The 12,705-nt window shown below is 36.0% G+C and overlaps 1 protein-coding gene across 3 annotated transcripts in view; it reads left to right on the top strand.

The window, feature by feature from the left end:
- Positions 1-12,705, top strand: part of PTPRJ (protein tyrosine phosphatase receptor type J) — a 656,092-nt gene that overhangs the window by 254,564 nt on the left and 388,823 nt on the right. For 2 of the 3 annotated variants that reach the window (XM_044082858.1, XM_044082859.1), the window contains exon 6: positions 12,203-12,460. The exons of the other annotated variant lie outside the window; for it this stretch is intronic. In XM_044082858.1, the coding sequence (XP_043938793.1) occupies positions 12,203-12,460 (258 nt within the window). The remainder of the gene's footprint in view (positions 1-12,202; positions 12,461-12,705) is intronic. 3 annotated transcript variants of the gene reach the window in all.

Below are 12,705 nucleotides of genomic sequence, written 5' to 3' on the forward strand. Positions count from 1 at the left end.
CTCCTGACAATGCTGTTACATACTTTAATACTACATTCAGTAACCTACTAAGTAGCTTTCCTCCCCCCAGAACTAAAAGAATCAAATCCAAAGCCACCCCTTGGTTAACTAAAGCAACTATTACACTCATGCATCTCCGAGATAAATCTTGGAAGGATTTGCATAAATTTAAAACACCTGACACCCTTACTGAGTATAAGTAACTTCATAATAAAGTGAAAAAACACATTGCTTTAGACCAATAGTCCTACTACTCCAAGCTTCTAAACAATCATAGATCCAACCCAAAAAAATTTTGGAACAGTATATCTGCCATCCTCTCTCCTGATAAAAAAGACAATCCATGCTCTGACCCTAACTCTCCAGATCATATCTTAGCTACCCAAGTCATCTCTTTCTTTATTGATTCAATAACCAAGCTAACCACATAATTCTCCAATAACACCACCCTCAACTCTAGTCCCACTGACATCAACACTGCTCATCTCCCCTACTTTGCCATACAACCTGTCTCTCTACACACCATAAAAAAACTTTTACTAAAACTAAAACCATACTCTCATGCCCTTGACAACCTTCCATCTAACCTTCTCAAGTAGCTGCAGGGGGCATAGCCCTTCCCATCGCCATACGTATCAACTGTTCAATCCAATAATCCTATGTACCTTTCCTGTGGAAGAAAGCGTTCATCATTCCCCTTCACAATGGAGGTAACAACACTGAAATTTCCAACTTCCGTCCTATAGCTATCCTGTCCCCTATCTCAAAAGTCCTTGCAAAATGCATACACTTGCAAATCCTTCCTTACCTTCTAGACAATCAACTTCTTTCTCCAACTCAACATGGATTTAGACCTGGACATAGTACTACCACTGCCTCTCTCCTTCTTTGACATCAACAACCGCACCCGAGACTCTGGCAGCATTGTATCTACCCTTCTCTTAGACTTATCAAAGACCTTCAATGCTGTTTCCCACAAACTTCTCTTTTCCATCCTCTCTCTTCTCAATCTCTACTCCTCCTGTATTAATTGGTTTTCCAGTTACCTTTCTAATAGACAACAAGCCATCAAGTGGAACAATAGTACCTCTTCCTTCCTTCACACTCCAACAGGTGCTCCACAAGGCTCTATACTGGGTCCCTTACTTTTTAACATCTTCATTAATAATTTTCATCAGTGCATTCCTAATACCGAACATGTCCAATATGCAGATGATTCCACTATAATTTGCTATGCTCAATCTCTCCCCAAACTTATGAAAGTAACACAAGATGCTTCCCCTTGTACTGAGTCTTGGATGTTGAATAATCACCTTGCTCTCAATGCATCCAAAACCAAAATCATGATCTTTACCCCATCTAAAAACACCTCTAGTGATAGAAATTCCTTCTTCATAGTCAGAATAAGATTCCCATTGAATTAGTCTCCCATACAAAATTTCTAGATGTTATCATTGATGAACATTTAAAGATGGACATTCATATACAAACTAGTATTAAGAAAACACACCAAAACCTCAGAATGCTGTATCATCACAGCCGTTATCTCACTCCCTCATCCAAACATATGCTCTCTAATTCCTATCTCATCCCTCTCTTGTATGGAGCCCTTCTCCTCACCTACCTTCAATCCTCCCTAAAGTCAAAACTGTCATCCTGCTGCAATAAAAATATCTAAGTTTGCTACTGGGACCAAATCCTCCTCCCACCTCTGTGATCCACTCAACTCCTTGAACTGACTGGAACTCCCCCACTATATCTCTTACATTCAACTCCTAACTGCTCACAAACTCATTTTCAAACCCTCTAACTGCCCTTCCCTCTCCTCCATACTCAGCTTGCATCATCCTGGCAGATTGCTCAGGTCCAGTAACCAGAACCTTCTATAAATGGACAAACCCTTATGTGCACCTGGGCAATTTCTCCTGTCTTTCTCCCTTGCTTGTCTATGGAATTCACTTCCCCTCTATATTCAAATCACCCAAAACCACTCCGCCTTCAAGACCATGCTCCATTCTCATCTCCCTTCTCACTGGGAATGCTCAAGCTCTCACCCCACCTGACCCCATTTATATAATTTATGCTCCCCATCCTGTTTTTTTCTCTTTTCTCAAAACTCATCCTAGTGACTCCCTTCATTACATTTCCACTCCTTCCTTTTTTCCTTTCTCATAACTCATTCTAGTGACTCCCTCCATTTCATTTCCACTCCCTCTCCCTTTTTTCCTTTCTCATAACTCACCCTAGTGACTCCCTTCATTTCCACTCCCTCTCCTTTTTCCTTTCTCATAACTCACCCTAGTGACTCCCTTCATTTCATTTCCACTCTCTCTCCCTTTTTCCTTTCTCATAACTCACCCTAGCGACTCCCTTCATTTCATTCCCACTCCCTCTCCCTTTTTCCTTTCTCATAACTTACCCTAGTGACTCCCTTCTTTTCCACTCCAGCTCCCTTTTTCCTTACCATAACTCACCCTAGTGACTCCCTTCATTACATTTCCACTCCTTCCTTTTTTCCTTTCTCATAACTCATTCTAGTGACTCCCTCCATTTCATTTCCACTCTCTCCCTTTTTCCTTTCTCATAACTCACCCTAGTGACTCCCTTCATTTCCACTCCCTTTCCCTTTTTCCTTTCTCATAACTCAACCTAGTGACTCCCTTCATTTAATTGCCACTCCCTCTCGATTTATCCTTTCTCATACTTCACCCAAGTGACTCCCTTCATTCCCACTCCCACTCCCTTTCCTTTTTTCTCAAAACTCACCCTAGTGACTCCCTTCATTTCCACTCCCTCTCCCTTTTTCCTTTCTCATAACTCATCCTAGTGACTCCCTCCATTTCATTTCCACTCCCTCTCCCTTTTTTCCTTTCTCATAACTCATCCTAGTGACTCCCTCCATTTCATTTCCACTCCCTCTTCCTTTTCTTCTTTCTCATAACTCATCCTAGTGACTCCCTTCATTTCATTACCACTCCGTCTCCCTTTTACCTTTCTCATAACTCACCCTAGTGACTCCCTTCATTTCATTTCCACTCCCTCTCCTTTTTCCTTTCTCATAACTCACCCTAGTGACTCCCTTCATTTCATTTCCACTCCCTCCCCTATTCCCTTTCTCATAACTCACCCTAGTGACTCCCTTCATTTCATTTCCACTCCCTCTCCTTTTTCCTTTCTCATAACTCACCCTAGTGACTCCCTTCATTTCATTTCCACTCCCTCTCCCTTTTCCTTTCTCATAACTCATCCTAGTGACTCCCTCCATTTCATTTCCACTCCCTCTCCTTTTTCCTTTCTCATAACTCATCCTAGTGACTCCCTTCATTTCATTTCCACTCCCTCTCCCTTTTTCCTTTCTCATAACTCACCCTAGTGACTCCCTTCATTTCCACTCCCTCTCCTTTTCTCCTTTCTCATAACTCATCCTAGTGACTCCCTTCATTTCCACTCCCTCTCCCTTTTCCTTTCTCATAAGTCACCCTAGTGACTCCCTTCATTTCCACTTCCTATCCCTTTCCTCGTTTCTCATAACTCACCCTAGTGACTACCTTCATTTCCACTTCCTCTCCCTTTTTCCTTTCTCATAACTCATCCTAGTGACTCTCCATTTCATTTCCACTCCCTCTCCCTTTTTTCCTTTCTCATAACTCACCCTAGTGACTCCCTTCATTTCATTTCCACTCCCTCTCCCTTTCCTCCTCTCTCATAACTCACCCTAGTGACTACCTTCATTTCCACTCCCTCTCCCTTTTTTTCCTTTCTCATAACTCATCCTAGTGACTCCCTCCATTTCATTTCCACTCCCTCTCCCTTTTTTCCTTTCTCATAACTCAACCTAGTGACTCCCTCCATTTCATTTCCACTCCCTCTTCCTTTTTTTCCTTTCTCATAACCCACCCTAGTGACTCCCTTCATTTCATTTCCACTCCCTCTCCCTTTTTTCCTTTCTCATAACTCGACCTATTCACCTTTCACTGTTCTGCCCTCCTCCTCTAATTCTTCCTCCCTCTCACCTCATGAAACTTTGAATGCATAAATGCCTGCACTCCAAATTGTATTTATGTACTCCAAGATACCTATGTTTTAATTTCATTTAATGCTATGTTACAACACCTTTCTCAAATATTATTATTCTGTCTTCTATAGAACTGTGTTTTAGTAGTATTTGAAAATTGCATTGTATTTGTTAACTTTGCTGATATTAGCTTTGTAATAGTTGTATATGGAGCTTTCCTCCCTGGCCTTCATTAAAATGGACTCATTCTGGCCCAGTGAAGTTTCCCGGTTAACAAACTGCAAAATAAATAATAAATAAATAAATATATCTTTATATACTCAGGTTTTAATATTATTTATTTAATGTGAAGCAGACTGTCATTCCCTAGAAGAAATGACAGTTATGTTAAAACAAGTTTTAGCTTGTGATGATATTAAAGAACGCCTGCATATCTGATAGCATTCACGTACTCTCACTTGTGTATGGGGAGCCATATGTATTATGAATTACAGTGTAGTTTAACTTGCCCTTTTAGTGTCATTTAATGCTCTTAGTATTGTATATAAAGGAACATTACTGAACTGTGTAAACAAATTACCAAAAGGCTTACTACTTAACATAAGCTTTATCAATTGTAAATAAATTAGTTTTATTTAATTAATAGGATTATGCTTTGTCATATTAAAAAGAGTTCTAGTAGCTATTGCAGTAAATAATGAAAACATTCACCTTGTAAAAAGCAGCATATAGCACTCATTTCTTACTATAAGTACTTCTTTGAATTACAATATAACCAAACTCATGAAAGCACAAATTTCATTTTTCCTTCAGTTTTTTACTGTTCTTTTGTCCTTTACTGACCATTCTTCCTTACTGCATTTCTTTTCAGAGATGTAGAAAGATTCCAGTCCATTTCTTCTATTTTATCCAGGATTTAATTTCTCTGTATAAAATCCATTGCTTCTTCTAAGGTGTTAAAAATCTTCACTTTTGTAAGGTGAATCCTTGTTTTGCTAGACTCAATATTTGAGCTTTAATATTGATTTTCTTTAAACATTTAACAAGTGGCATACAAGCTTTTCTTTCTGACTTGACTAATGTAAAGTTAACATTGTCATATCTAATAGCATTTTATTTGATTTTAACTGGGTAATTAGTCCATGCTGTTTTTAGAATTAAGTCCTTGTCTTGACTTGAGAAAAATCTGAGAGTCACCGACCTTGGTGAGGGTGGGTTTCTTTAGGAGGATAAGCTGGAAAGGGATCTAAGTGCCCTTTCAATACCAAAGGGAAAAGCTTCAGCCATGTTTAAAGCCTTAGCTAATCAGGTATTAAGGAACTGGATCATATCGTCCACCTCTTCTCTCTCAGAAGTTCTGTAGAACCTGTTCTGTAAATCTTCTATTTCCCCCAGGAGTAAGTTGTTTTGTTTCAGGAGAAATTCATGATTGTTTTCATTTTCAAGTACGCTTTCATCAAAGTCAGACATTGTCTCTTCAGTATTCGAGATTTGTGATGGTTGTTGTTTAAGGGATTCACTCAGCACTTCTTTTTTTACACTCTCTTTTGTTTTCCAGTTTATCTATCTTTAGAGATAATACATTAATACTTGTAGTTAGACCTTTCTCAATTTCTTGAAGGAAAAAGCAGCTAAACATTGGCAAATTAGATTTTTTTTTAGAAAATAGTTCAGCACTTGCTTAACTATACATCCATCAAGTTTTTCGGAAAAAATCCTGTCAGAGATGTTGCGAAGAAGCAGAGTTAAAAAGCAATGCTGTTAACTGGTCATCATCTTGGCCATGCTCTGGTAGTGTGGTTTCCATGGTTCAAGAGAAAACAGAGTTAGCAAGTGGTATAACTTTTATAACCAACTGACTTTAGACAACTCAACATTCAAAACATTTTGAAACTTCAATTAAAAGGATACTTTCTCAGTTCTTGCAAGTGACAATGTCGATCATCAACAGGCAGTACTCTTGGCAATACCTAGGTAACCCATATTTTTTTCCTAATTCCAGACATGGTGATACCCTCTAGTCATATGGATTAACTTTCTCTTTCTCTATGTTCTACATTCTACACTTCTTACACACAGCATAACTCATTTTCCACAGCTCTATTACTTTATATTTAAACCAATCCCACATTTATTGTAAACTCAATGGAAACTTCTGTAACCATTGCTGATGTAGCTGATTCAGCTGATCTTTGGCAGATGCAGGTGTGAAATACAACAAATAATACAAAAACAAAATAAAAAAAATAGAAACCAAGGAATGGACCAAAGTTAAAATAATTGATGTGCGCTTTCATTCTTTCTTTATTCTAATAGAACTGTATCAGATACAAAGGTCCATATTAACACATCTTTTAAATGCAAGATGACTAGTCAAAAGCAGTGTACACATACCCAATCAATTCTTAAAGTTAAACCTTTTAAAACATAAGTAACATTGTTCATCAAAATTCAAATATATCTAAACATTTATAGTAAACATCATCATTTCTTTAAAAGCATAGTATCAATTAGTAAATGTAATACTAATAATTAACTTTCAATGAATTGTATTTTCAGTGTACAATTTTCTACACAAAACCTGGAATCGACACTAGATATGTTTTTTTACCATTCATAGCAATGGTAACACATTGGGACTGAATGCTACTCACTTGGATTCAGGGGACCAATATATTGATGTGACTCGGTTATTAGAAGTTCTAAAACAGATATCAGGAAAATTGTACCAGCAAAGTTTAACCCAGCTTGTTTCCAGTATTTGAGAGGCACACTTGGATACTCCTACAGAAGTGATAACATGTATACAACAGGAACAGGAGCAGGTCTGTTGCATTACCTATGCCCAAGCTGCTGGTAAGCAGGCTAAACCTACATTAAACAATGAGAGCTTAAATGACACTAATAATGCAGTTTCCAATATTTTTCCTAACAACAATGAACTGTTTAATGGTTGGCTTAATAAAGAGCTCACCTTTGAAAATAACATCAGTTCTGAGCTGTGAGTGTAACACAGCAATGAGACAGTAAAGGATAACATATATAAACTTGAAAAGTTACTCAAAAAATACAGAGGGTTACAGCTGGACAATGTTTTTATTTCAACAGTCCATTGCCCTATATAAATATCCTAATGGCTTAAGAAGTGGTATTTTAATGCAACAAGAACTTTTTGAATGCACATGTTCAGATTTTATGCAAATTCTTATTAAGGACAGTCTTCGTATCTTGGATTCTCTTAAGAAAGAAATTATATCTCTGTAGAAGGCCATTTTATAGGATTTATTATTTCCATCTGGGGAGGATTTTTATAAGAAATTTTTTCATATGGTTCATTTGCACTGTGCAGAGATTAACAAAAGTAAAGAATATCAACGTCTAAGAGATCAGCAAGATTATGTTGTAAAATGAGTTTATCCTTTGCCTTCTAAGAATACTAATTTTAAAGGCGATATAGGTCACACTTCCTATCCCTATTTGAATGATTTGGCTGAGCCTTAGGATGAAGCTTTGCAGTAGGATTTTTACCTAGGTGATTCACTACCCAAGAGATCTGCAAGACTGAAAACAAGGACTGTGCAACCTCTACGGGAAGTGTATTCAACAGAGCCATCTCCATTCATGAACTATTCCAACCTGACCAAGAAAAGAAAAAAAGAGGAAAAAATGAGCATTAGCACTAAAATTTGTCATGATCGACTGCAAGGTACTGTGATATTTCAATGTAAAGATTTTAAGATGTATAACTACAACAGTGTTCCCAGTACTGAACAGCATGTACTGAACAGCATGGGCAGCTTCATTTGAAATGGTTTCATTTTATTCCTACTAGAAAATTTTGCTTAGCAGATACCCTCTTCGACTTAAAGTTGTTTACTGGGAAATTAAATTTGAGCTTGTTTATGGATAACATCTCAGGGAAAGATGTGACAGAACCCTTAAGGAGGAAGAGTTTTTGCAGTCCGCCACTATTGCCTCCCATAGTTGTATACAAGAAACTATATGCAGCTGATTTAAGGATGAAAAATGCTAAGTTAGCTAAGCAAGTTGTTAAAAACCTATCACATAATGAGAAAAATCTTTTCCATGGTTTAAATAGTAACAACAACTACTGGATTATGAAACCTGATAAAGGGGAGGGGATGTCAATATGAATAAATGTGTTTGTGTTACAAAAATGATGAACTATTTACATGGTGGTGATTTTTTTATATCCTGTTATTTAAATGAACTGAATGTTGCTTATCTTAGGCTTGATGTTGATTTGGATGACTTGTCATTTTGAGTATAACTTTTCTTCTGATGAAATTAATTTTTCAAGGGTTACGAAGCCTTTTATTTCTTTTTTTTTTTAAGTATTCCACAGCTCCACATGTGTTTGATTGATCCACCCATGAGATCTGTAGTGGCTGAAAGAGGTCCCAAGAAGGAACCCCCTAGCCAAATATTTGGACTGCAAGTTAAAAGGCTTCTTTTTTAGCAAGCCACATGTATTGATTGACTCTTGCAATTTTCTAGAAACAATGGGAGTTTGTAACTACAGAGGAGACATTTAAGTTTTTATGTACTGATGTTAAAGATCTATTTCTTGTGTTTCTACAATATCAGGGTTTGGAAATATTTTTGGATGCATTAACTATAGGTACAAATTTAGATCATAACACCATCAAAGTTTTATTCACTTGCATGGAAACAACATTAAAAAACAACTTTGTTGTTTTTGAAGGTCAGTTGTTTAAACTTGAGAGGTGCCTACGGGAGCATCCACATTACCTTTGTTTACTAATATTGTTTTATGGTGGTGGGAAGAAATATATGTTTTTAATTCCTACTATATGCAATACATTTACAAATATATCAGATACCTAGATGATAATCTATTAGTGTGAAGTGGGAGTCATGAAATTATCAACTATTTTTTGCAGTATATTAATTCCACTACATCATTTTCAAAGTTTTTGTATCAGACTGTACAGGATGGTTTTAATTATTTAGATGTTAGATTATATAAGAATAAGGAGAAGAAGAATTATGAATCAATATTTACAGGAAGCCTACATGTTCTAATTGCTTCCTTCGTTTCGATAGCCACCACCCACAGTGGCAAAAGAAAAATCTTGTTAAAGGTTAGATGATACATTTATCAAGGTTAGTTACTGATGATATTAATTTTACAGTAGAGCTAACTAAGTTAAATAACATATATTTACAGAAAAATGATCCCTTAACATTACTTGAACAACTGACATTAGTTATTTTGATGTGCAGACACACACATTATCTATTCTTGCTATGTTTTCCAGCTTCACAAACTAATTCATTTAGTGAAGATATTAATAACACCATGGTTTTGATTTATGACCACAATACCATGGAAATAATATCTATTTTAGAAAGGAATTGGAAGATTGTGTTTGAGGTTTTGATCTTACTAAGAAATTAGGTAGCAACTGTAATTTAGTTTATAAAAAAGAAAAAAAAAAAATGCAACAAATATTTGAAAATGGTAATGAGGTCTACTATTATGGGTCCTCTAATAAAAGGCATTAAAAATGTTGTTCATGTAGTCAATGCCAGTTTATTAATGAAACAACTAACATGGTGGTAGGTAACCACCCTAAGAGTATTTAAGGTGCACAAGGGACTTGTAATACTAGTGGGGTCATTTATCTGGCTACATATTTGTCTTGTCCAGCATTTTACATGGAAAAGCTGAAATGAGTTTGAAAGTTGGATCTGCCAGCATTGTTATGCACAAAAGACAAAATATTATTCTAATGCATTGGCTAAGCACTCTTAGTATTGCAATAATTTTAGTAAATTCATTATTTGTATCTTGTCAAAGGTTAGTCATGATTTAAGGTATGTTAAATGGTCAGCTTTATTAGAATCCAGGGAGGTTTATTGACAGGTAATATTCAACAGAACACAGTCATCAGGTATGAACAACAGAATTTCACTTATCAGTTTATTGGGTCTTAGATCAGATAAGCTCTGGATTATGCTTTAAAAGTCTATTATCGTATTTAATATTATGAGGGTTACATTTACTAATTGACATTATGTTTTTAATGAACTGATGATGTTTAGTATAATTATTTCGATATATTTGAATTTTGGTGAACAATGTTACTCATTTTTAACAGGTTTAACTTTAAGAATCACTTTAGTATGCATACTCTGTGTTTGATTGGTTGTCTTGTCCTTTAAAAAGTGTGTAAATATGGAGTTTATATGATAAAGTTCCATTAGAGTAAAGGAGGAATGGAACTGCTCATCAATTACTTTTACTTTGGTCTGTTCCGTGGCTTCAGTTTTTTTTTTTTTTTTCATTTTGATTAACAGATGCAGCTGTAAAAAAAATGTCTACTAATTTTTCTATTCAACTGTGTTCCACTATGTTAGCATAAAGTATACATTTATATAACCAAGAACCACCCATCAACGTGCAACTCCAATGATATGTTGTTTATATGTAACAAATTATTGTACTTTATTGTACTAGAAAATATATTTGTTATTTATATACTGTTTTTGCTATCATATACTGTTGTAGCTTTTCTCTCAGGGCCTCTGCTGAAAAGGGATTTCTGCCCAGTCAAACTTTGACAGTAAACAAATTAAATAAATACATAAATTGCAGCCAGTATCACTTTTTTACCAGTGGGAGTCCCTGTGTTTGCAGTGCTTAAATGATAGATGAAGTCTGGGTGGAGTGATATATCAGACATAATCTGTGCTCCTTTTCCACATGCTATATTTCTTTTTCATATGGAATACTAAAATGTAGGATTTGTGATGTTAAGCTTTTGAGTGTAATTATAATCACATCTAGATGACCAGCTTTGCTAATGTTTGAGGACCAGAAAAGATAATTTTATTAACATTTTACAAGTGTGAGATGGCCATGAAATTACTAATAATTTATTTCATTAAACAGAAACATTTTAGGAAGGACTACTTTTCAGAGGATTGTCACTCTTTTTGCCAGGACCTGAAAAAGTAGCGAATCTCTCCATCACAAATATCACTATGAGTTTGTTATTCCTCACCTGGACTGCACCTGTAGGACTGTGCAGCTACATTGTTAATGTCAGGGGACCTGCTTCTGACAATATGACAGTTATGATTGACTATGTTAATACAACAAGAATGATGCCTGGGGGAAACTGTAGCATCAGTGTATCAGCATTTTCATATGATGGGACAACTGTAGAGGGTGCTACAGTAACTAAAGACTCTAATAGTAAATACTTCAGCTTTCATAGTGTATTTTATCTTCCCACTTTAAACTGGTAATTACTCTTATATTCCTTTAGCAGTTAGGGGTAGTTAATGCAGGGAAGCTTTGAAGATTAATTCATTTATAGACAAGACAAAGAATTGGGGAAGCCAGGCCACCTAAGTGTGTGTAGAAGACTTACTTTACTAGAAGCTAAAATTATTATGGGCCACATGGAAAGAGGAAGGGCAATTTAAAAAGGAGGAACAACTAACATGCAGTTTCATTTTATACTGAGTGATAAAAAATTATTTTCTCTGTTTTTGCCTTGTGTTCATGTTACCTACAGAGGTATGATTCCACAAGTAAAGGCCCATGACCATTAGCTGCTGAAATTGTTACTGGTTTCAAAACTGCCTTACTGTTAATGCCTCACTCTAGTCTTGTTTTGGTCTGGAGGTAATATTATTTCATCATGTACATATTTACTGTATGCCTTACATGAGAATATTGCAAGTGCAGCAAATAGCAATCATGTAAGTGTCATTGATTTCATACTCAGCAGTGCGACTTTTGGTTGTAATATCCATGGGGTAATGAAGTATGTAGAAAAGATTGATAGTGTGACAGGCGCTTGTCTTTGCAATTTTTGACTGACAGCCATATTCAGACTGGTGTGAAAGAGAGTGTGTTTGCTGTGCACATTACTGAGAATTTTTTAGATGCAATAGATTTTTTCTTTTGATGATCCCATTGGGTGAATAATAAATTATTCTCCCTGTTATACTTTCAAGCCTTGTTTATCAAATAACCTCATATATGAGCATAATTTGGTAATTTGTCTTTAGTGATGATTTGCGCTGACATTACTGTGTCTGTAACGTCATATTTTATATTATTGCAATGCAACATTCTTAACAAAAGAAGAAATATTTGTGTGACTAAATTGTTTCCTTTTATAACAGAACCTGAAAAAGTAACCAATTTAAATATCATAAATGTCACAACAACGTCGTTATACCTGACATGGACTGAACCTGAAGGACTGCACAGCTACTACATTGTTAATGCTACTGGAGCATCTTCTAACTCTACACCTGTGACCACTGACTATGTTAATATGACAGGACTGATCCCAGGGGGTAACTACAGTATCAGTGTTTCAGCATATTCTTACGACGAGACAACTTTAGGGGAAGCTACAGTAACTAGCGGCTCTACTGGTAAGTACTTGTGCTGCTCATGCTTTCAAAGCTGTAGTATATGTTTTCTGTGATTCTTTATATATGAAACAGTTGGATGATCACTGCTGTATGAACCACTTAGCAAAGATATGAGGTGAACAGAGCTGAGCGGTGAGAAATTGTTTCATCCTTGACAGGCATGTATATATGAGAAGTACACTGTGCTAGGCCATGGAAAAGATAAGCTTTGCCATTAACTAAAGGGCGGCAGAACAAACACTATA

The sequence above is a fragment of the Protopterus annectens genome, chromosome 9.part0 (assembly GCF_019279795.1).
Source record: "Protopterus annectens isolate FY-2018-M chromosome 9.part0, PAN1.0, whole genome shotgun sequence".
NCBI classification, from domain to species: Eukaryota; Metazoa; Chordata; order Ceratodontiformes; family Protopteridae; genus Protopterus; species Protopterus annectens.